This window comes from Gekko japonicus, unplaced genomic scaffold, assembly GCF_001447785.1.
Source record: "Gekko japonicus isolate JY-2015 unplaced genomic scaffold, Gekko_japonicus_V1.1 scaffold179, whole genome shotgun sequence".
NCBI classification, from domain to species: Eukaryota; Metazoa; Chordata; class Lepidosauria; order Squamata; family Gekkonidae; genus Gekko; species Gekko japonicus.
In genome coordinates, this window is record NW_015160213.1 from 1,238,418 (window position 1) to 1,264,798 (window position 26,381).

The following is a 26,381-nucleotide window of genomic DNA, read 5'->3' on the forward strand; positions in this document are numbered from 1 at the left end:
AATCATGTTGAGTCTTGTCAAAGAGCTTGTATCAACTTCTCAATATCATATGGATTTATACTTCTAATTGCCACCTAAATACTTGTTGTAAAAAGAAAGGCAAATTAATTTTATTGTTTCGGATTATATTCTAGAGACAAAAATGAATAAAATATAGTACGCACTGAAAAAAACCTGTAACATCTCCAATATTACTGACAGATATTTCATATATAATGACAATGGACTCTTGTGATTTCTGTTTTGTATCAATAATAAATAAAAACTTATATAATAAATAAAGAGCAAGGAGGTAAAGATAGGATGTTTTGGAGGTTGTTAATTCATTGGGTCACCATAAATCAGAAGTAACTTGACAGTATATAATGTGCACACACACATAACTGCCTCTTCTCAATTTCAAGTGGCTGTTTAGTATTAAAACTATTTTTTAAAAGCCAAGATGTAATTATATCTGTCATGATCTGGGCTGTGCCACCAGAGGCCTACTAGGCCCAAGGAGCCTGGCTAGCAGTAGGGGAGGCTGGGCCTACGAACCCCAGAAGGCCTTGGGAAGTTTTGGTGCCGATTTTGACCAATAGGGAAGAAGAGGGCTGGGGAATAAAAGAACTGGTACAAGAGGAAAAGCTGTTCTTCCTAAAAAACACGGCCAGGAGAGAGGCTGCTGTGAGGAAGAAGCCCTCATCCTGAGGGAAGGGTGAGTAGTCTAAGGCCATGAGGTAGTGAGCTAGGGACAGTATTTTTAGACACGTTAGGGCATTTGATTTCTTTTCTTTTCACCCACTTACTGTTATTATTCTGCACCTTGTTGTTTGACCTCCTATAAAAGAAACTATTTTCATTGTTCACTCTGCCTGGTCCTCATGCCTATTATTCGGCCAAAAGGGAGGTCTGAATGTTTTGGGAGGGTGCTCTGGGCCTTCTCAAGGGATTCTAAATCCAGAGTGGTGGCAGCATCACGTGACACCCCCCCCGAGCCGTGACAATATCAAATGAAATTTATAGTACATCTAGCTCTTACTTGGGCCTGTCTATTATTTTTAAACTAGCAAATAATATCTGAACCTCATTTGTCTAATACTGTGAAATATAAAAGCCAGTAACTACAGCAACAACAACAAGAAGCTTGTGGGGACAACCTGTATATTTATTGCCTAATTTTTATAAACATTGCCACAACATGTTTTGAGAATCCTTGGAAAGTATTCGAAAACAAATGTGCAACTCCTACGTAATGCAATTCAAGCACATGGAAGTTTTCTTCAACAAACCGTTTCCTTCATTTTTCCTGCAAATTAGTTAATCTTTTTATATGCAAGATGCTCCCAAAAATGACTCCATCCTTTCTTCCTTGTTGCCTTTATACCTGGAACTGCCTCACTTTTTCTATAAAATATCTGGCACAACCCTTTACAGAAATGGTTTCTGGATGTCCTACAGAAACTGTGCCTGAATTCATGTAACTGAGATCCTCAGGGACTGGTGATTTTAGAGAGTTTTACTCTGAGTTTAACAATGTCACATTTGAGTTCCTTAAGAGCCCTCTGGTATACACCATCTGGACCCAGTGATTTGTGAGTTTTTAATTTGTTCTAGGGGCCGTGGTGGCTCAGAGGTTAAGACACTGAGCTGCAGTTCAGAAAGTCTGTAGTTCAGCCGTTTGAGACCTTAGTGCCGTGTGACGGAGTGACTTCCCATCTCTGGCCTCAGCTCCTTCCAACCTAGCAGTTTGAAAGCAAGAAATTGCAAATAGATAAACAGGTACCGCTTTGGTGGGAAGGTAACAATGTTCCGTGCACCTTGGTGTTTAGTCATGCTTGCCACATGACCACGGAAACGCCTTCAAACAGTGCTGGCTCTTCGGCTTGGAAGCGGAGATGAGCACCGATCCCTAGAGTCGGATCTGACTAGCTCTCGAGCAAGGCAAACCTTAATTTGCTGTAGACCTAGAATTTTATCACTTGGCACCTCCGTTTGATTCAGTTCTTCAGATGCTCACTCCGAATAAAGCAGTTCCAGACAGGTTAACTGTTCCATATTTTCTATGGTAAAAACTAATGCAAAGAATTCATTCAATTTCTGTGCAGGCCATGTCTTCCATTAGCAACTTTTCACTCCTTTGCTGTCCAAGGACCCAGCCACCATGTGGTCAAAATGCTGTCACAGACCAATCTCTGTACATTTTTAATGATCCAATATCCCATTACTGCCCCCCCCCCTTACAGGGTATTCTCAGCACTAAAAAATACTGTTTTGTCATCTCCATATCAGGTAGGAATCTGTAGGGGATTATTTCTCCCCCTCACTGGCCTAATGTCCTCCTACCCTGAAACCCTCATTCTCCATGACAGCAGATGAGCTGCCAGTATGCTAGCATTTTAAAAATAAACAGATAATCTAAGTATTACCTTATTTTTTCAAAAAAAAATCAGCTTCTTATGGCAAAATACACATTCCTTATATTTCAGATCTCCATATCTGCAAAGAACACACTTTGTCTTGTCATTTTTTGATGCTGATTTGGCAAAATGAGTATTACAGTAAATGCCTAACCTGTGAAGGGCAATTTCAATCCTTTTGCCAACTTCAGTGAATTTTCGATCAAAGTTTCATGATGTGCAATTAGATTTCAAAATCATATGATTAATTTCACATAGTGTTGAAGCCTGGTATTGCACAAAAACCTGTTATAGCTTTGAGGCAATCTTTGCTTTTATTATGACAAGTTATGATCAACTTCTTAGATATCTTTGTAGATATACATATTTCTATAATCTGACAAAAAGCCTGTCACCAGGACAAAAGGGTACAATGCTGAATCATATTTGCAGATGCCATAAATTAAATGCATGTGTTTAGGAGTAGACACAGCAAATTGCCCTCTCACTGGTTTCTCTGTGATCCTTCTATCTATTAAGCAGTGCTCACATTGCTGCTATTAGATCTAAGCCCAAACACATGTAATTTCTTTCTTTCTTTCTTTGTTAAATTTATATCTTGCCCTCCCTGCAAGCGGGCTCAAGGAGGGTAACAACAACAGAGCTTACAGGCTCATTAAAACAAGTTATCACAATAAATTATTTAAAACCGTTTAAAAGATGATGAAGTGTTCTTTAATTTATAAGGCTCCAAAAGGCTAGACAGATGACAGAACAAAGAGTCCAGAGGAAATAATAATAGTGTCTCTTTGCATGGGCAGATGTAATAGGGCAGTTTTCAGCAAGGGAGGTCAAATGATTGGGCGTCCGCTGCCTCAACCAAAGGCCTGGAGGAACGGCTCCATTTTGCAGGCCCTGCGAAACTGTAATAAGCCTCACAGGGCCCTGATCTCAAGCGGGGGCGGGAATGGAAAAGGCTCTGGCCCTGGTCAAGGCTAAGCAGACATCCTTTGGGTTGAGGACAGCCAGTAGATGTTGGCCAGCAGAGCACAAGGCTCTCTGAGGGACATATGGGGAGAGACAGTCCCTTAGATGTGTCGGTCCCTGGCCGCATAGGGCTTTAAAGGTTAATACCATCACCTTGAAACTGATCCAGTACTCAATTGGTAACCAGTGCAATTGGCAAAGCACTGGCTGAATGTACACCTGGCACAGATGTCGCAGTTAGCAGGTGAGCTGCTGATTTTTGCACCAGGCGTAGTTTACAGATCAGATTCAAGGGTAAGCCTGCATAAAGTGAGTTACAGTAGTCTAACCTGGAAGTTACCATTGTGTGAGTAATTGTAGCCAAATCCCAGGAGAAGATAAGGAACCATCTGCCTGATCTGCTGAAAATGATAAAAGACAGACCTGGCAACAGTGGTGACCTGGACCTCCATAGAAAGTAAGGCATCCAGGATCACCCCTAGGCGCCTCACCCCTGGCAATGGCACCAATAGTGCCCATCCAGGGCCGGGAGTCTGATTCCTGAACCTACCCCTCCCTGACTCAGATACAGGACCCCCATCTTCATTGGACTGAGTTTCAGCCAGCTCTGCTGTAGCCATGGCCTCCAAAGCCCTGTCCAGATTATCTGGGGCGGAGTCCGGGTGGCCATCCATCAACAGATAGACCTTGGTGACAACAGATACAACTTGTGCTATCAGGTTCCCTGTTTTGTCTAGACTCTGCTTTCTTCCTGTAGCCTCAATTTCCCAGTGAAAAATGTTCACTATCAGTGTACAACCACACCTCACATTTTAAAAAGTATATACGTGATGAAACTTCCTCAGACAAAAAAGGCTAAACTAGACATGATTAGTGTCGGTGTGGTACAAATTCTATATGGATCCATGTTCAAAATCTGAGCTGATATGAATGGTACACTGTCAGCAACTTAACATTTGAATGAATCCCCAGATTAACTGAACCACCAGCATCTGTTTCTTGTTGGAGCTCCCCCAACACATTTCTTTGATTCACAGGGTCTTACATTTGCAAACTGATTTAGGAACGAGACACTGAGTCTTGGATCTCACAAACCACCAGGATAAAGAGCTGACAGTCCATGATCTTCCGTACCCCCCCCCCCCCGAGCCCTTTCTAACCCTTGGAAACAGTATTGTCAGGGTTGGGGCATTCATGGGTACTAATAGGGTTCTAAGGGTTCCAGGGAGAGGGGAAGATCCATGATTGTTGTACCCATGCAAAGCAGGATCCAACCCTGACTCTTCAGTTCCCCATTAAGGAGATGAATGTCTTCTATCCCAAAATGTTCTCTATAGCATGAGGTTCCAAAAGGGCCCAGGAGCAAAAAGCAGGACTGTCACAACTCTTTTAGTTGCAGTTGGATATGGTGTGTTTTTAACTTTCTTGTTATTTCTCTTTCTCTCTTGGTATGTAATGTTGCCACCAGGAATTTAATTCCAGTCTTATTAATTAACCTTTCCCACAGTATTGTGCCCAAGCTCTAAGGCCCCTTGATTGGACTATGTGGTCCTGAGGATGAGACTCTTCTTTTTTACTAACATATGACTCCAGGTTTTCATAAAACAAAATAAAGCTTTATTTGTACAAGAAGTGTATTGGTTTCAGGATGTTTAGCAACTTGTTTCTTCTGTAAATGAAACTGTGGATGTTAATAACCTCTGGCTAAATTGTCATATTCTTTCACTTCACAATCACTCCTCTTTATCAAATTTGTTCCTCCTAAGAATGTATTTTGTCGAAGCTTTAATATGTATATTGCTTAGTTAAATCTTTTAACTCAGGTTTCTGTCAGCTTCTTTACTTCACACTCTTATAACACTTTGACAGTATTAGGATTTGACTCTCTCTAGTCACCTATATGTCTGTAAGTATTGCTACTTTCTTCTCCAGAATCCTAATGCCTTTCATAGCACTCTGCTGGATTCAGAAGACTGAACTTTTTCTGTAGACCATTAACTGCTGACTGACTTCTGCTGACTGTTAAGAGCTGCTCTCTCTCTCTCTCTCTCTCTTTCTCCACTTTTCTTAGCTTCACCCATACCCTCTCAGTCACTAACCAATCACCTCACTCACTAATCACCAGGGCTATTTTTGGGCAGAAACGCACAGGAACGGAGTTCCGGCTGGCTCCTGAGTTGGCCACGCCCAGCAGGAACTCATTAGCATAATAGGCCACACCTAACAGCAGACACTCATTAGGATTGGCTACATTAGGGGTGTGTGGCCTAACATGCAAAGTTCCTGCTACAAAAAAAAGCCCAGGGTTTTGACAACAAAGTAAACACAATAAGAAGCAAAAGGTTGGATGACCACACTTCTGGTAACATATGGGGTGTGGCCTAATATGCTAATGAGCTGTGCTGTCAGGGGGTATGGTCTAATATGCTAATGGGGTTCTGCTGTTGGGTGTGGCCTATTATGCTAATGAGTTCATGCTGGGCTTTTTCTACCAAAAAAGCCCTGCTTATCACCCTCTTTCAATCCCCTTACTCTTCTGAAACTTAACAACATTTAAAGAAACACACACAACTTTAAATAATTACAAGGACAAACAATTTGACATAGTCATGAGAGGCACTCTTTACAGCCTATTTAGAGTAATGGTTAAATCCAATATTAGTGGGTTGGTTTGTATATGTTTTTATGTGACTACAGTGTAAGGAAATGACAACATTTGCTACTAATAAATTTGAAATGTAGTGTTTGAAGAGAGTTTTATGGATAACGTGGACCACCAAAAAGACAAATCAGTGGGTTAAAAATCAAATTAAGCCTGAACTTTCCCTAGAAGCTAAAATGACTGAACTGAGGCTATCATACTTTGATCACATGATGAGATGACAAGAGTCACTGGAAAAGACAATGATGTCAGGAAAAGTTGAAGGCAGCAGGAAAAGAGGAAGACCCAGAATGAGATGGTTTGACTCAATCAAGGAAGCCACAACTCTCCGTTTGAAAGACCTGAGCAAGGCTGTTAACAACAGGACGTTTTGGAGGTCATTAATTCAGAAGGGTTGCCATAAGCTGGAAACATGACAGCACTTAACATACATGCACACAAAATCAAACCAATATAAGGAGATGGAGAAGGTACAATGGTGATAATCTTTGCTATTCATTACATTTTCATATATTATTTTTGTATGATAGGTAGTTCATAAAGTTTTCTGTAGTCACTAATATCAATCAGAAAACATGAGCTTATTTATATATTAAACATATATTTCTTCTGCATACTAGACCTAAATGAGTTCTTAAGGTACCTTACAACAGAATTTTAAATAACATTTTCAAATACCAACCAAACCAAATCACATTAATGGCTAAAGAAAAAGCAAGAACAGCATTAACCAAGCACTTGACTGAACAGAAAAGTCTCATGCAGACTATGATGGATGGCAAGTGAGAGAGCCTGAGGTGGGCCCCTTAAGGGAAGGAAGTTTACAGGAAAGGTACCACCACTAAAAAGGACCTGTTTATTGGAGCTATTTGCCTAATCTCAAAGGCTGTGGCACTCTGAGAACAGTTTTCTTAAGTGACCTAAAAGTTCTGCAGGGTTCTCTAAAAGAATAACACTAATCTTTGTACTCCACTCTTATTCTTGAGAACAGAGGGGAACAACTTTCTGTGCAATGCACACATATCTGATGGGAAGGACACAATTTCAAGAATTAAGGTGGGTCAAAATGACAACAATGTAGTGGCAAGAACATGTATGGCTGGCTCAGAACAGGAACAATGATTTTGATCTGCCCCTCGGCACTTGGTTTCCTCACATGCACACATCCTGTTTTACAGTAATCTGATGGGACAGTGTTGACAAATCCTGAAACAATGCCAGCTCTTTTTTTACAAAAAGAAAGTGAAAATGTTGGCCCTAGGGTATTTTCTTTCATTAAAAGAAGGAAGAGATGTAATGTAATGCACAAAACAGTTGCTGGAAAATCTACCACCATAAAGTAATTTCAAGGAAAACATGAGAGATTTTGATTGCCAGAGACTGATATTAGAGACAAAAAAATAAATGGACCAGTCCTTAGAAGTGGAAGAATACAGAATTATAAAACCATTGGGCTGAAAGGAACCAGCCTTCTGATCATGTTTTAAAAGAAGGTAATCAGGACAGTCATCCAGTTCAAAACAGTCTCCAAACACAAAACTGTCAAAGATTAGCCCATATAATCCACACTGCTCAAGAATAAGCAAAAGTTTGCATGACGCTTCCTTTTTCTAGGTTGGAGCATTGGCCCAGTACAGTCTATTCCATCTGTCCATCTGGCATATCTCATCAAGGTCTCAGTCACCTGTCTTTTCCAGCACTTAGAGACGCTGGGCATTACCCATGGGACCTTCTGGGTGCAAAAATGTGCTCTACACTGACTTTTGGCCCTCTTCTGAAAAACAAGTGCAGGTGGTAGTAGAACAGGCAGTGTCAAAGACAATTATATGGCTTTCAGGTAAACTAGGGTCCAGAAACTTCCTTTAAAAAGTAAAAGTAATCACTAGCTAGAGTAGTCTTCAAAATGAACCCTAATATTGGGCTACTGCTCTGGGAACATGAATTCACTCTAAGCTGTGGAGTCTTGTGAGCAAAAAGTCTACTTTGTGAGCTACTGGCATTAACGCTGTGAGTGAGTGATTTGGCTACTGCATAAATTAGTTTGTTCTGCGGCCATCCTTTCTGAGCTAAAACAAAAATGTGTGAGCTGGAGGCTGAAAAACTGAGCTAGCTCACACTAACTCAGCTTAGAGGGAACACTGAACATGACTCATACTTTAGTGCAGAGCTTAGCATCAGCCCATGTGAAAGGGTGGACTTCTTAACTGCACACTTCTGCTCAAAAAACAGCATAAGGTCTGGGGTAGCACCAAGAGGGACTCAAAATGATTTTATTGCGCCTGTATGAAGCCATACACTTTTGCTATAAAACATCTCTTTTTTGACAGAGATGTCAAAATAACCAGCGTTCCCTCTAAGCTGAGTTAGTGTGAGCAAGCTCACAGTTTTTTAGCCTCTGGCTCACACATTTTTGTCTTTGCTCAGGATGGATGGCTCCAGAGCAAACTAATTTATGCAGTAGCCAAATCGCTCGCTCACAACTTTAATGCCAGTAGCCCACAAAGTAGAATTTTTGCTCACAAGACTCCACAGCTTAGAGGGAGCATTGGCTATAACTAAGGTTCATGTGTTGTTATTTATTTACTTTTGTTAAAACATTTGCGAGCCACCTTCCTACCTTATAGGAACTCAAGGCAGCTTACAATATTAATATTAATATTAATAATACTAATAATACTAATAATAATAATATACCATAAAATACATAAAAACTACTAGTTAGAATTGATAACTTAAAACTGTTGGTAGGCAGAAGAACTAATCAAATACCACCATGAATAAAACTGTCTTCAGTCACCTCCTAAAGATCGAGAGTGAGGGGACCAGGCGCACCTCCCTGGGGAAGTTGTTCCATAATCATGGGGGTGCCATTGAAAAGGCCTTCTCTTGTATACCCACCAGACAAGCTTCTTTGGTTGAGTGGACAGGCCTCTCCCTGTGATCTTAGTTCTCAGGCAGGAATGTATGGGAGAAGACGGTCCTCCACATATCCCAGTCCCATGTATGGCTTTAAAGGTCAAAACTGACACCTTGAATTGGGTTTGGGCGCAGACTGGAAGCCAGAGTAATTGCTGTTGGATTGGGGTCACACACGTCTGGTAACTGGCTTTGACCAGCAGTCTAGCTACAGCATTCTGCACTAGCTGCTGCCTCCAAACCCTCTTCAAGGGTAGCTCCAAGCAGAGCCAATTGCAATAAGCCAGTCTAGATGTAACTAAAGCATAGATCACTGTAGCTAGATCAGACTGAGCCAGGAACAAGTACAGCTGGCGCACCAGTCAAAACTGGGTGAAAGTACCCCGAACCACAGCAGCTTCCCGATTGTCTAAGGGGACCACTATGTAGAGCAGCACTCCCAAACTGTGAACTAGACTTTTCAAGGGGAGTGTCACTCTATCCAAGACAAGGGAGATCTCAAGTCCCTGGTCTGCCTTTCTGCTAATACAGAGCATCTCTGTCTTGTCAGGATTAAGTTTCAGCTTCTTTACCCTCATCTAGCCCAGGCCATTACTGACTCCAAGCACCAGTTTAGAACATTTACCGCTTTCTCATGTGATGTCACCTTTTCAGGCTTAAAATGCACATTTCTTTTTTGTACTAACAAAAACTTGCTTTTTAAAAAAATTATGCTCTTTGAGATTCACAAAATAGGGGCAGTGTGTACCTCCATCATTCTTAAGATGACTCTCAGAAATGTCTAAATGATTGAATGCAACCCATAAATTGCCTCAAGGAAATCTCAAATAACCACCGTTTAAAATCCTCTCTTTATTTTCAAAGCTCAGGTTGCCTCTTCTAGTCTAAATTTTGCCAATTCACAACCAAACCATTGTTTTGATAATAGATCGGAAAGCAAATGATATCTGATCTTTCTAAAGTAGTTTAGAAAAAATTGCCTATACCTACATCTGTACAGGGTTCAGCTGTATTGGCTGCCAATTTGAATAAAACTTTTACATGCAGAGACACCAGCAAGGGATTAAAAAAATTAGCCCAGAAGAAGAAAAACAAGAAGAAAAACAAGACAGCCTAACTATTAAACACCATTAAACTATCAAACACTATTAAGCCTATTACATTATTAATGTACTAATGGACTTTTGCTCTTTTCTGCTGCTACAGACAGACTAACATGGCTACCCATCTTGATCTATTAGACACTGGAAAAACCAGATGAGCAGAAAGTTCATGGTAAACCCTTCTACAAAAAGTACTGGTCATCGATGGTATTGTTTAAGAACAAAAAAAGTGCCGCATAATTGTTTGCATAATTGTTCTAAGCAGAAATGCATGCCCCAGGTTGACCTTAATATTTCACCTGAGATGACAAAATGTCTAAATAGTTTCCCAACCCCCCAGCAGCTCTTCCTCCCTTGTCTGAGTCTACAGTTAGTTTTGGCACTCCTCCTCCCATGGATGCAGAACACTCTCATGTTGTGACTGCTTTCTCTCATATGAATCTGCCCACTGGTTAAGATTTTCTTCAGAAGCCCTAAAATTGCTTTCTTGCTTTCAAAAGAAAGAGGAATCAGCATCAGAGACTCGGTTTTGCCTGTCTTGTCACTAAGGCTCTGAACCTCACTCCCTACAGAAGGTGCCAAATCTGTTGTCTTTTAGGCACCAGGCAAATAAGTTTTTATTTTCCCAAACTTACTTATAATTATACCCCTTTCCATTATGTCACTTTTCATGGCTGACTCGTTGATCGCTTTAAGCTGAGTGCTAGTCTTGTCATGATCTGTGGGCATTTAGATGTCTTATGTTCAATTGGCTTGTGTGGTTGCTTTAATTTTTTTTCCCCCTGTTTCTTATGCTGATGTTTCTGCTATGGTTTTTGTTTTATTGCTTTAATTGAAAGTTGTACATAAGCCACCCGAAATTTAATAAGAGACTAGGATGCATGTGTTTTAAACAAATACATGAATGAATCCCTGACATCCTGCTTTTGTGAGTTCGTCATGAGTTTATTCTATGGTTATGCTCATTGTTTCCTCACTGGACTCAGGGGAATTCTGAGTCTTTGCCTGCAGCTGCTGAGTTGCTTGTCTCCTTGCCTTCCTAGTGTATCAGGTCTACACTCTTTGTTCATCCTTGCTATATGTCACAAAAATGCTACGCAACTGATTAAGTCTGTCACTGCAAGCATCTCCTTTTTCTTTAACATACTTATTACAGAAAGTTGTTAGTCTTTAATGTGCCACAATAGATTTATCATTTTATTACAGGTGATATATTCACTGTTTCAATTCCATTTTTTATGTCTGACTATTATGAGGTTTCTGTACCACCAGCCAGAGGAATTTTTAACGGGCAGTTTTGATAGTAAGGTCCCTGCCACACGAGGGAAAAAAAGGACAGGCAAAGTGCGGCTTTTAAAAGCCGCACCAAAATAGGCACGCGGCGGCGGGATCATACAGATCCCGTGAGCCGCCGTGCAATTGCTCCCCGGCATGATCAGATGCCGGGGAGACCGGGGAGGAAGCCATGGGAGGCTGCCGAACTGCGCATGTCTGAGCATGTGCAGTTCGGCCAGGAGCTGGGGATGCGCCGGCGGAAGAACGTGCCGGCGATCCCACGGCCGGCTTTGATGCTGCTTTTTGGAAAGAACCACCTCGGTAGGTGGTTCTTTTTTGCTGCGAGTTATCGTTGGAAGGGCCAGATCAGGGACGGGCGCGCAACACTTCCCAGATGTTGCGGTGGGATCGCGCCCGTTTGCTCTGCCCCCGATCAGTCCCTCTCCCGGCTCAAATCCTCTCGTGTGACCGGGGCTTAAGATGCCCAAATAAAGGTTGAAGAATATATTTTGGTTGCTGCAGCAGCAGAAAATACTGGTACAGATGTAGAATGAAAATTAGTGCTGTGGAGTTGGAGGAAATAAATTGCAAAACGCTGTCATTAAATTCCCACCGTTTCTGCAGCAGCTATCCATTACATTTTATTACATTATGTGAGAGCCAGGGTGGTATAGTGGTTTGTTCCCTCTAAGCTGTGGAGTCTTGTGAGCAAAAATTCTACTTTGTGAGCTACTGGCATTAAAGCTGTGAGCAAGCGATTTGGCTACAGCAGAAATCAGTCTGCTCTGGAGCCATCCTTCCTGAGCTAAAACAAAAATCTGTGAGTCAGAGGCTAAAAAACTGTGAGCTAGCTCACACTAACTCAGCTTAGAGGGAACACTGGACTTACAGTGTCAGACTAGGATCTGGGAGACTCGCATCTGAATCCTCACTCTGCTACAGAAGCTTGCTGGGAGACCTTAGTCCAATCACTCGGGTTGCCAACCTTCAGGTAATGGCTGGAAATCTCTCACTATTATAACTGATTCCAGGGAATAGATATCAGTTCACCTGGAGAAACTGGCTGCTCTGGAAGGTGAACTCTATGGTATTATATCCCTCTCCAAACCCTGCCCTTCTCAGGCTCCACCCCCCAAATCTCTACGTATTCCCCAACCTGGAGCTGGCAACCCTACCAGTCACACACTGTCTGCCTAACCTGCCAAACAGAGTTGTTATGAGGATTAGGGAGGAGAGGACAATGGTGTAAATTGCTTTGGGTTACCACAGGAGAGAGGGAGGATTATAAATGAAATCAAATAAATCAGTAAGAGTGCAGCATTCTAAGATGTCTGAGAGCACCCCAGGATCTACCTAAAGTGCTGAAGATAACAATGCCGTCAGACAAGCAAATACATTCAGTTTGTTTCTGCGTATTGTTTCTTCAGTTTATGGGGAGAGCTACATTTCTTACAATACAATCCTACGCAGAGTTACCCCAATCCATTGATTTAAATGGGCTAAGACTGGAGGAACTCTGCATAGGATTGCATTGTAAGAGATGTAACCCTGGCAGACTAGACAGATGAACAAGTTATGCAGCCTCAGTTCTCAATGCCAGCCATTAATTTATACCAAGACACTCAACACATCTTTATCCTGGCTATCAACAATAGGATCCTGAAGGCAGTTTACAATAATTTTAATGAAATAAGAAAAAATAATCAAAATAATTAAAACGAACCCACAAAGGAAAGGAGATTCCTCAACATGACCACCAGAAAACCAAAGCTACATCCCACCGAAAGCCAGGATAAATAAGAACGTTTGTACTCAAAACCTAAAACTGAGTGATATAGGTGCTAAAAGTGTTCCAAATATGTGGGTGGTAGAACTTCCCTGGTCTCTGGTAGCTACTTATTCCATGGGATAACAATACCCTGGCAAATGGGTAAATCGTTCCTTTTCGCCATTGCCTTTCGCTTTCCTTCTTTCCTCTGCTATTTGTAAAGCCTCATCAGAAAGCCACTTTGCTTTCTTGCATTTCTTTTTCTTTGGGATGGTGGTGATTGCTGCCTCCTGTACAATGTCACGAACCTCCGTCCATAGTTCTTCAGGCACTCTATCTATCAAATCCAGACCCTTGACCACCAGAAAACCAAAGCTACATCCCACCGAAAGCCAGGATAAATAAGAACGTTGGTATTCAAAACCTAAAACTGAGCGATAGAGGTGCTAAAACTGTTCCAAATATGTGGGTGGTAGAACTTCCCTGGTCTCTGGTAGCTACTTATTCCATGGGATAAAGTCAAAGCACTTGGCAATACCCTGGCAAATGCCAAAATCTTGAATAATATTTGTGAAGTGCCTACTCTTAATCAGCAGACTAGTGAGTGAAGACAAGAACATGAGCCAGTAAGATTTGCTTTGCTGAAGAAATGGAGAACAGTATAGCCTGAGGATATCTGGCATCTTCTTCTCCCTAAGGAAATTAACCCTTTGCATCAGCATATGTTACCTTTCCATACCTCTTACCTTCAATTTTATTCTCCTTTGGGTTTGAAGCATTTTCTTCTCTCTTTTGCTTAGCTGCTAGCAGTTCGCGTTTCAGCTGGCGTGCTTCTTTCCGTAATTCCTCACTGCAGAGAGTAGAACATTTAAATTTGTCTAATTTTCTTAGATTAGAAAGCCATTAAATTTGTGATATGAATATACAGCAATTTGTGCCTCTTAGATTAGGCCTAAAGAATGTTTCTATTTATTTTAAAATTCAGTAATCTGCCTCATTTAAAATAACCTCACTATGGTTAACAGGAAAGTATAAACAGTGAGAAAGCTATAATTAAACATAATAAAGTACGTTAATTCCAATATCCTATTCAGATAGTATAACAAGCAAGTTGAAACCACATTAAAAGACCTAAACAGAACACTGTACAATTTTCTTCTAAACCACTGACGTACAGACAAGTCTCAATGGGCAGGTGTTCTTGTGGAGGCCACCACTGGAAGGCCTGATCTGTGTTCTCAACCAGCCTGTGTTTATACAGGAATCGTTCACATATTACAGGCAAGCCTGAGAGTATACCTGGTAGCAAACTCAAATTGGAACTGCAGCCCAATCACAACTCCCTAACAAATAGTTCCTTATAATATTCAAGTTTGCAAACATTTGTTTATTTCATTCATATTTGATGGTTTAATCTCTCTCCCTGTTCCCCTCCTCAAGTCCAACCTACTTCCTTCCTTCCTTGATTTGAACCATGGGTCTGCATTATATCTGTACCAATGCCAACTACTGCCAACAGTAATCAGGCGTCTTATGAACGTACCATCTATGCAGGACACTGACTTGAGGAATGATAGTGTCAGCTAAAGGAGCTTGCTCCAAGCCAAAGCTTGCTCGGCCTTGTGTTTGCCTGGCAACTGAGGGCAGGGTGTCCTGTCCCCCCTCCAAAGGAGGAGGAAGGGCAAAATAAAATCTCTTCTAGCCAGGCATGAGTTACTCTGGGCCTGGAGGCAAGGGAAGAAAATAAATTCTGAATGAGAAGACAAAGCAAGCATTAAATCACACAGCCCATAATAACGGGAACTTCATTAGTATCACATGAACAGCCCAGAAAACCACCTTGATTCTCTCCATAGAATTATAACCTTCTCCAGAATGGCAAATAAAGCTTTCATATAGAAGTGAAGAATGGTTTGGCAGAGGAAGGAAGCTATCCTGTCAGCTCCTGGCATGGGACAATGAAGTTTCAGTTCTGCTTTCTACTTTGTATGTGTTGATGAACAAATCAATGACTTCATACCCCAGGATTATTGGCCTAGCACTTTCCCCAAATATCCTATTCACAGTTCAACAAAAGCTTAAAGATGACTCAAGAGCAAGCAGCCAAGTCTGGAATAACAGATGAATTAAAGAGCACTAACAGAGCTTGCACAGCAAATTCCTGCATTATACCTGAGAGTAGCTATTTTCTCCACTCTTTCATAACAGTAATTCCTCATCCAGTCAATAAACAAGAATAAAGGTGACAAAAGGAATTGTAAGCAGAATATCCTTATTTCTTGTCTTCCACTTAAAGTTGAATGAATTATTATTTCTCATAGAAAGTCTGCTGTCCCATGTTATCCTTACCTAACAAAATGTTTAGTATATTTTATTAATAAAGGGAAGAGACAAAGGAACAATTTGGTAGAAGCGACCATCTACAAAGACTCAAACATCTACTTTGGGGATCTTTACCATGTCACCGATCCATGCGGCTTGAATCTCTGCATTCCTTTCACCTGCCTAGCCAGGAAATATAATTTATAATTTCTTTTAGAAATCACAAGCTCTATCAGCTTCATTTTTCAAAGCTGTTGCAACTTATTAATTAGCTGAGACGCCTAAAAGTGTTTTTTTCATGATTTGGAGATTTAAGAGGAGCTTCAAACACAATTAAGAACATAAGAACATAAGAGATGCCAATGTTGGATCAGGCCAAAGGCCCATCCAGTCCAACACTCTGTGTCACACAGTGGCCAAAAATACCAGTGCCATCAGGAGGTCCAGCAGTGGGGCCAGGACATTAGAAGCCCTCCCACTGTTGACCCCCCCCCAGTGCCTAACAAACCTGAACCCTTCCCCCCTACACCATCGTCTCATCCACGCATTGAGACTCCTGATCTCTGCCTGTCTCTCCGGCCCTGCGCGTGGAACAGGTAACACTTCTGAGAAGGCTACCTTGGAGGTCCTGGACCTAAGTTTCCTGCCCAGCAGCCTAAATTTCTCCTCCAGGACCTCACGACTGCATTTCCCCACATCGTTGGTGCCGACATGCACCACGACCACTGGCTCCTCCCCAGCACTATCTACCAGCCTATCTAAAACACGCGTAATGTCCGCTACCTTCGCACCAGGCAGGCAAGTCACCATACGGTCAGTACGCGGGTTCGCCACCCAGCTGTCTACCTGCCTAAGGATCGAATCACCCACTACCAAGAGCCTCCCTCCCACCCTGCTCAGGGATGGTTCCTTGGTGCAAAAGGAGAGCCGCTCACCAGCTGGGGAAAAGGTCCCTTCTGAGGGCACATTCCCCTTATCCTCAGCACGGTGCCCTGTTTCCCCTAGACCCTCATGCTCCCTGACAGCAGCGGGGCTGCCAGATCCAGAGTGGGACGTAGCTAACAAGTCCCCGAGAGTCTTTTCTGTGTGCCTAGCTGACTGTCTCTGCTTCTCCAGGTCAGCCACCTTGGCCTCAAGGGAGCACACACGTTCCCTGAGAACCAGGAGCTCCTTGCACCGAGGACACACCCAAGACTTCTGCCCAGTGGGCAGATAGTCATACATGTGACACTCCGTGCAAAACACTGGATAGCCCCCAACCCCCTGCTGGCATTCTGGCTTCATAATTCTTTTAAAATAAATAAATATAATCCCCCTTTTAAACCCTTGATGAAGTACCCCCAACTGAATATACAGTCATTTGCCAAAGGGTTGCCTTGTTGAGGGAACTCCGTGTATTGAATTGTTACAGTAGGCCAATAGGGTTTTGCTGGGCTTGTTGTGTAGCTAAGCTGCAGCAAAGTGTACCCGAAACTGTGTGTTCTTGAGGTATGTGCTGTGTAAAACCTAACATCCCACATCTCCTGGTTGTGTTAATATTCAACTCAATAGTGTGTGTTTGGAAATAATCTTTGTTCTTGTTCACTTTTAACAGCTAACCACCTCACGCCTCTCAGCTTTACATCGGTTATCAGTCCAGGCTTGGGTGGGTTATATTCAGGCCCAGGTCCTATTTCCTTCGAACTCAGTTTTTCCTCTGTCTTTTTAATTTGCCACTGAGAATGCCAGTGTAGTGGGGCAGGCGAGAAATTACATTATATTGCTAACCCCCAGGAAATCTGTCAAATACCTCCACTTAGCTGCACAGTGACACAACATTTTACTGAACAGGTAGGGTTGCCAGGTCTTGCCTGGCTGCCAGCAGGGTGCTCCAGCCCAGGTTCCTGGATCTTCTAGCGTGAGCCTGACATGCCGGTGCAATGACATCACCCAGAAGTGACATCATCGCACGGAGGACACTCTAACATTTGCAGGGTTGCCACTAAAATTTTATTTTTCATTTCCCTGACTTTCCCTGACCAACGTTTGTCAATTTCCCTGACCACCATTCAAATATAACCACAAGTTAAAAAATGAATAGGTCCCTCTAAGCTGTGGAGTCTTGTGAGCAAAAATTCTACTTTGTGAGCTGCTGGCATGAAAGTTGTGAGCGAGCGATTTGGCTACTGCATAAATTAGTTTGCTCCGGAGCCCTCCTTCCTGGGCTAAGACAAGAATGTGTGAGCCGGAGGCTAAAAAACTATGAGCTAGCTCACACTAACTCAGCTTAGAGGGGACACTGGTTGTACTGCATTAATGCAAGGTAAGGTTCCACTCTACAACTACACAAGTCTCAACTGCAAAAATATTTGTCAAAGAGATTTAATATCAGCTTCTTTCAACATTAACTGCAGCAACATCTGTTTTGCGATTGCACCAAAAATTACACCAAGATCCAATTTTCAATTGAAGTAAACTCTGAATGCTAACAAATGACATAACATTTTTGTTATTGTTTTAAAGGTACACTGAAAATTATATAAACGTTCTATCTAAAATGGTTGGGAAAGGGCATCATTAAGTTCTACTTGTATTCTGCTACTTCTCTATTCTAGTTGCCATAAGAACAGATCATGCTCTTGCAGCCGCAGGTCAAAAATCCACTGCTTGAATATATTTTAATCACAATTTCCCTGACTTTCCCTGACTTTCCAGAAAGTGGCAACCCTGCATTTGGCACAATGGGGCTCTTTGGGCGTGGGGCTCCCTTGCTGGCCAGCTAGCCGGGGGGCAGATTGGGGGCCCTGAAAGTGGGGAAGCCTGGGGGACAGCAACCCTATGAACAGGTCTTGTTTCTGAGCAGTTTTAAATTCATTTGGCAGGGCTAAAGAAGATGAGTTTCTTACAATATGGAACAAGGCCAAGCCTTTGCTCTTTGACAAGTACTTAATATTTATTTTGTGCTTTTCCTTGTCAAGTGCTTTACAAATATTAACTAATACTCATGATCCTTGGAGGCAGACTTTCTCCCTGCTGCAATGAGGTAACTGATGCATGGAAAAGTGAAACTATTTGTACAAACACTGCCTATGAGTCAGTAGGTTTTAAGGTGTCATCTAGCCACTGAAACAAACGCTTTACAGATTTCTGCCATGAAATAAAGCACAAAGAACAGCTGTTTTGAAAATGCACCAATCCAGTTTATTGAACAGGACCTTCTGGCTCTGCATAGCAATTGTTTGGCCTGTTGTAATTAGGGGGCGGGGAGAAAAGAGATATCCTTTTCTTCTGCCTGACTTTGGTTTACTAATAGAAGTCAAAGCCTTGAGCACAAGAAACAGAAGGAGCTGGGGAACTGATTAACTGACCAAAGACAAGATTTGTAGTCCATTTGCAAGGATTATACATGTGTGTATGTATGAATGTATCTATCTATAGATATAGATCTTATATTCTAATAGTGAAGTCAGGATATCTTTGGATACTTAAATCCAGTCATGGAACTGTGAACGGGCAAGACAGATCTTTCTACAAAACTGAAAAGGGTCATAGGTTTGCAGAAAAATGTGAACTATAAAAAAAAATACAATGGGCAAGTTAAAAAATCTGAAAATGATAAAAGGAGTGCCTGTAGCATTAATTAAAGGATTCCCTCAATGGCTATCGCTAGGCTACCACAGAATTCCAAGTTTGGCTCTATCAATAAAAGGCAGGGGGAGGAGGGAAGGCCCTTTCCAGCTCCATTTTTGCCTTTGAGGCAGAATTCATTGGGGCCAGGCCTGGCTAGGGTTGCCAACTCCAGGTTGGGATGTTCCTGGAAATTCTGTGAAGTCTGAGGAGTGCAGGGTTTGAGGAGGGGAGAGATAAAATTATGTAAGCTACTTTGGTCCCCACTGTGGAGAAAGGTGGGGTATCAATGAAGTAAATAAAGAATAAATATAGCTGAAGATGGGAGGCAGATAATAGGTAGGTTGGTGAATGGCTAAGAAGGAGAGAATGAGGCAGGGAGAGGACATGGGGATTGCCAAAATGAGGGAAAGAAGTTAGGAAATTCCTAGAAATTCCTAGGAGCCTGTGGGGGGGGGGGGGAGAGGAGGGGGGGACCCCAGAGGATTATAAGGCCATAGACCCCACTCTCCAAAGCATCCTTTTCCTCCAGGGGAACTAGGGCTGCCAACCTCCAGGTGGAGGTTGGAGTTCACCCAGAATTATAACTGCTTTCCAGACGACAGAGATCAGTTCCCCTGGAGAAAGTGGGTGCTTTGGAAGGTGGACTTTATGGCATTATACCCTGCTGAGGTTGCTTCCCTCCCCAAACAACTCCCTCCCAAGGCTCCACTCTCAAATTTCCAGGAATTTCCCAACAATCTGGCTACCCTAAGGGGAACTGATCTCTGGTACTGGTAGATCTGCTGGGATTCCAGGAGATCTCTACACCTCCCAAGGGTGGCAACCCTAGAAGGAGAGAAGGAAGCAGGAAAAGGGGAGAGACTATGGGGGCTTTCAGGAAAGGAAAGAGGAAATACTGGTTGAGGTGGAAATGAGATGTCTCCCGCAAGTGAGATGTCTTACGGGTTCCCACTTTGTGTGTGTGCGTGTGTGTGTGTGTGTGTGTATAGATACAGATATCTATAGAGCAGCGAATTTAATACTAAAGTGAGACTGAAAAGCTGCCAAGCATCCTAATCCAGAGTTGAATTGCATTGGAAAGTCATTTCACCTTTCTGCACCTTAGTTTTCCCCACTTGTATATACAAATTTAGTTGCTGTCTGGATTAGTTAATATTAGTCCTCTCAACATGTAAAAACACTTTTAGTATTAATAGCAATAGGGTGGACCAGCTGTTAGACACTGCAGAACACATGCTGTGCTTTGCAGGCTGAAGTCACTTCCACTAAGAATAAAAACCTTCCTTGTTATGATCCTGAACTCACAAGAACTCAATGTTTCAAAAGTAGGTTTCAACAGTTTAGCAAAGAACAACACATTAACATCCCATGACATGTGGGACGAGCACTTGTGAGAAAGCAAACCAGTCCTGTGAACAGTAAGTTCTGGAGTGAAGCTGGCTAGAAAGACCCAAGCATGGCTGCTGCAAAGAGTGACTTTAAAAAATAAAATGCTGAAAGTAATGAGAAATACTAAGCTAATAAAAGTTAATCCACTGTCACTTTAATTTCACCTGCCTGCTTAGAATGTCCCTCATCAGATATTTTTTTTCTGGAGCATTTTATGCTCAACAGCCATGACTGTGATTCTTTATATTACATCAGCTGTAATGTGTACTGAGAAAATGTACTACTGTAAGGCTTGTAATTAAAGGATCATTCAGTATAATCAGAGGAAAAATGGTGAAAAGAGCTTAAATGCAGGCCCTTTTATATTGTGAGGTAGTATTTCATAGCCCAGGTTAACCCAATCTAGTCATCTCAGAAGCTAAGCAAGGTTGGCCCTAGCTAGTATTTGGATGGGAGACTTCGAAGGAATACCAGGGCTGTGACATGGAGGCAGGCAATGGTATACCAGCTCTGAATGTCTCTTGTCTTGAAAACCCTACGTGGCTACCATAAGTCAACTTGACGGGGGAGGGGGAGGAAGTTATTTCTTCATACAAATCTGAAAATACTTTGCACCTTAGGCCATCATGTTACTACTGTGCACTTGGTCACAGCAATGCCAACTGGATTATGCAGGTAATGTGCATGCAGGATAGGGCATGCTTAGCCATAGGGCCCATGCTTTGGGTCTCCCCAGACAGCCTGATTGTTTGAATCCTGTTACACTGCACTAAGCAGTGAGTAAAGTGGGTAAAATCTATTAAACAAATAAATAATATTCCTTGTGAGCCAATAACGAAAGGGTTAATGATACAAGAATACTATTGGGTTGGGTCCAACCAGCTTTCCCCCTTAAAATTAGTCTAGTTATCCTCTTTAGTGCAGTTTCTATCCCATGTGCATGTACATGAAGGTCCTATGACCATCACCATTATAACCTTTTTATGGTCAAACGGGATCCCCTCCTCACCTTTTCACTAGAATAAAAGCTGTCTGAATCCAGCACATTGTTTACTCATTTAGGACTGCACAGAGAAATCACAGCAAGAACTGGGTTATATACAGAGACAGCTATTCCCATTATGTTAAATTATGGAAAAACATCAATGATGATGATAATCTCTATGTGATTCCACAAACATGTGAACTGGTTCTTGGAATCAGAATTTATACCTGTGATCCTGATACTGTCAGCAGAGGTACATACTATAGCAACAAGGCAGCAAAATATGGCAAGAATGCAGAGTCCAGTACAAAAATCATTTTTGACAGACCAGTTCCAAAAGTCCAACAACAAGGAGCAGTATTTAATAATGCAGAGGCAAGAACAGCTGTCAGGAAGAATAATAATAGCCAGTAATAGAAAGCCAATAATAGGGAGCTAATTTGGTGTAGTGGTTGGGAGCGCGGACTCTAATCTGGGAGAACTGGCTTTGATTCCCCACTTCTCCACATGTAGCTCCGGATGTGACTTTGGGTAAGTTACACGTTGTTTCAGAGCTGTTCTCTCAGGAGCAGTTCTTGGAAGAGCTCTCTCAGCCCCACCTACCTCACAGGGTTTCTGTCGTGGGGAGAGGAAGGGAAAGTTTGTAAGACATTCTGAGACTCCTTTGGGTAGTGAAGGGCAGGGTATAATTCCAATCTCTTCTTCTAGCACCATATGCCAACTAACCAGGGTCCCCATCTTAATCAAAGTTTTGTGGGGGGGAAATTCCATTTCTACAGATTGTTTCATAACATTAGTAACAATGAATGAATGCCATTCCCAATAGAATATTAGGCAAACTGGGCAGTTTCAAAGTTACACCCCCCCCCAGCTATCCCTAGGAACTGGGCTTGAAAGACTACACAAATGTTTTATTGATTTGCAGGGGAGGGGGGAAAATACAACCATAAATACAGATAACAATCCACATTAAGAAAAAACAGGTCATGAATTCAACTGATCTGGAGGGGTGGGGGTGGCATGCCTTCTCTTTTTTCCTCCTTTCCCTGTTTCCCTCCTTCTTCCCTTCTCTTTCTTTCCCTCCTTCTTTCCTTCTATTTCTTTTCCTCTTTCCTTCCTTTTTCCTTCTTCCTTCTTTCCTTCTCTCTACTCTCTCTCTTTCCTTCTGTCTTTCCTCCTGTGGCCCAACTCTAGTGAGAAGGGGTTTAAACCCCTTCTCTCTTCGCTCCCCCCCCCCCAAGGGAAGGGGAGGGGAGGCTTTTGAAGATGCCTCCCCCCTTTTGCTTCCCCTTCTGCCATCACTTCCGGTGATGTCAGGGGGTGTGGCATATGCTAATAGCCCAGTAGCTCATTAGCATGCCATATGCTAATGAGCTCCTACAGCTCTTTTTCTACGAAAAGACCCCTGCTTGAATATAATGTTTGGACTATAAGGAAGTTGGACTATAAGGAAGGCCGAGCGCCGAAAAATAGATTCTTTTGAACTATGATGCTGGAGAAGACTCTTGGGAGTCCCTTGGACTGCAAGGAGATCAAATCAGTCAATCCTAAAGGAAATCAACCCTGACTGTTCCCTGGAAGGCCATATAATGAAACTGAAGCTCAAATACTTTGGCCACGAAATGAGAAGGGAGCCCTCACTGGAGAAGACCCTGATGTTGGGAAAGACTGAAGGTCAAAGAAGAAGGGGACGGCAAAGGATGAGATGGTTAGATAGTGTCATCGATGCAGCAAACATGAAATTAAGCAAACTCTGGAGCACAACGGAAGACAGGAGGGCCTGGTGTGATGTGGTCCATGGGGTTGTGAAGAGTCGGACTCAACTGTGCGACTGAACAACAACAGCAACAATGTTTGAATCACATTTTATTTATTAATTTTCCTAATAAAATATTTTAAGTCAAGTATTTGTTGGTACTGGCTCAAAAAATTAAGATGGTATACTTTTAATTTTTGGTTTACTAAACATAAATTAAGATAAAGTTTGAGTCCAGTGGCACCTTTCAGACCAACAAAGTTTAAAGTCTTAAAAGTGCCACTGGACTCAGACTTGTTCTGCTGCTTCAGATCAACACGGCTACCCACCTGAACATAAATTAAAATAAATGTAAATCAGATCATACTCTGCTTAGTGTACTGGAAATTTTTCTGGAAAACTTTCTGATTCATATTGTTCTGCAGAACCTACGTTACTGCCTGTGTAACAAGGAACTTAATTAGCATTATTCATGTTTTAGGCTGCAGGAACTTGCATTGCAGACAAGCCTTCTCCCAACTATACTGCATTGTTTTCTAATTCTGTAATCTGCCTCAAAGCCTCAATGAGAAAGGTGGCCTATAAATGAAGTAAATAAATAAACTCTTAATCACAGTTAAAACATTAGCAGTTTCACCATCTGCAATGGGCAAGTCATAAGCATATAGTAAAATAGACATGTGTCCTCATAACTGGGTGAACATTGTATAGAATGGTACCTAAATATAAGAGCAAACGATGATCACATACATATTTGTCTGTAATCACATTTTAGTTTTGACAGTACACAGATATGCAACTAGGAATTAAAATAATTAAAGTTCAGTGCTCCTAAAATATTTCATTCTAATTTTACTATATTGCATTATTCACACTGAACAGTATTACATATTTCAAGAAGCCGGAACCCATAAGGACTTACGGGAGGCATCTCAGTTCCCCCTCCCCCATTATTTCTTTTTTCCTTTTCCTGAAAGCCTCCATAGCCTCTCCCCTTTTCCTTATTCCTTCTCTACTTCCCCCCCAACAGTGAACCTACATTTATTTGCCCCCCTGTCTTCAGCATTTCATCTCCCCTCAGCAGCCTCTACCTAGAAAAACTATGGCCTAGCTGTGTGGTGTTGACCACTGGGACAGGCCGGCTTGCATGGTAGAGCACACTCAAGGACCTAGGGTTGCCAGCCTCCAGGTGGGGCCTAGAGATCTCCTGCTTTTACAACTGATCTCCCCTGGAGATCAGCTCCCCTGGAGAAAATGGCTGCTTTGAAGGGTGGACTCTATGGCATTGTCCCATGCTGAGGCCCCTCCCCTCCCCAAACCCCACCTTCTCCTTAGGCTTAAAGTATCTGACTGGCCCAAAAGTCATGCAAGTTGGGTAGTATTAAGTTACCCAGTGGTTGCTTGCTGGCCCGGCCCAATGAGTCCTCCCTCAAAGGCCAGAACAGCCCTGAAAAGGGCCCTGTCCCCTTTCCCTGCCTTTTACTGACAGAAATCAAGCCTAGAATGCTGTGGTTGCCTATAAACTGCCAATGAGGGCTTCCATTTTTTAAGTTACATGGAGACCTTTCTATAAAACTGAAAAATGCCCCAAGTTTGCAGAAAATTAAAAACCTTAAAAAAATACTGGGGGATTAAAAACCTACGAGATTTATCACTCTCGGGGTTTTAACCTCCCAAAGTATTTATTTATAGAAAGATCTGTCATGCCCGTTCATAGCTCCAATCACTGGATTAAGTATCCTCAGATTTGGCTGACTGGCTTCATTATTAGAATATACAAGTTGAAGGACCTGGGAGGACTCACAGGAGGATGCAGGAACAATCTGATTATCCCACTTCTCTTCCTCTTGTTTTTTTCCCTTTTCATCTTCATCCTTGTTTGTAGCCTCTTGCCTTTCCTTCTCTTTCCTTCACACCTACATATCCCCCTTTTTCTGTTTCCTCTAGGCAGCCTCTGTCCCCACTCACTCATGTTTTTGTTTCCCTATCTTCCCCACACCTTTCTGTTTTCCTTTACTGCTTCTCCCCTCTGAAGTTTATCTTCTTTCTGTCCCATTTTCCATTTCGGCTGTCTGCTCACCCGCTTGCCTCACCCAATCATCAGCTATGTGCTTGCCTCCCCCATCATTGGCTTCTGCTCACCTTCCCCCCCCCATCAGCTCTCTGCTTGCTTCCCCTCCATTTTCGGTGTTCTGCTCTTCCTCCCCTCCACTGTTGGCACTCTGCTTGCCTGGGACCCCATTGCTGGTGCAGCACTCACCCACCTGCTTTTTCTCTTCCTGAGCTGGGTCCTTGCCCGCTCTCCCCAATCTCTGGCGCAGTGCATGCCCACCAGCTTCCTCCCATCCTTGGAGTAATGCCTGCTTGCCCACCACGCTGCCATCTCTCCAGCTCACAGTGCTGCCACCGGGCTGCCTGAAAACCAGAGGTGACTCTGTTGTCTGTGCCTGCATGCACACAACCCACCTCCTCATGTCTGGGGGGAATTTAAAGCCCCCAATGTATTTTTTTTCTAAGATTTCAGATTTTTCTGCAAACCTGGGGGGGGGGTCCCCCATATTTGCAGGAAAATCTGTTTAGTGTAGCCCTTATCCTTGGATTGAGATATCTGCAGATGGGGCCAGACTTCACTATTAGATATTCAGATGATGATGAGAGAGAATCAAATTATTATCTGGGTATAATAAATCTTAAAACCTGTAGCAAAAATAGCAGTTCTACAATGATCATGTCAATAATATTCAAAGACACAAACAACTCAGCCTCAAACAACCTTGGTGAAACAGGAAAGTATTACAACACTAATCTTAGCATTTAAGAAACTGGATCATACAGAGATGGCTGGCTCAACATTCTGAAAATAGGATCTCTGAAAATAAGGCCATAAATGGCCTATTCATAAATGTCTTGCAAATGAAATATAAATGGAAATGAGGGACGTAAGCAGAATGGAAACCTGGACTTTTTGACAGATGGTAACAGACCAACCACAAGAGTATCCTTCCTGTCTACTATTTCCACAATCTACAAGAAACTAAGCATATTTTCCCCTGGCTACTTGAGCCTCTCCTTGGAGCTCTAAACAAACTTCACCAACAAAAAGACCTTAAGCATCATGGCAAAGTCTGCTGTTCAATATGCAGCTGCGGTAAATACAGAGGGAGACATAATAAACAGAGGTGTAAAAATCCCTGGAGACGCAAAGTGCCTAAAAAAATAATGATGGTGGCA

General features: G+C 42.4%; 1 protein-coding gene across 1 annotated transcript in view; it reads right to left on the bottom strand.

Moving 5' to 3' along the window:
- The window catches only part of CWC27 (CWC27 spliceosome-associated protein homolog), a 145,560-nt gene that overhangs the window by 42,814 nt on the left and 76,365 nt on the right, over positions 1 to 26,381 (bottom strand). Inside the window, exon 11 of the mRNA XM_015410135.1 lies at positions 13,836 to 13,939. Within this exon, the coding sequence (XP_015265621.1) occupies positions 13,836 to 13,939 (104 nt within the window). The remainder of the gene's footprint in view (positions 1 to 13,835; positions 13,940 to 26,381) is intronic.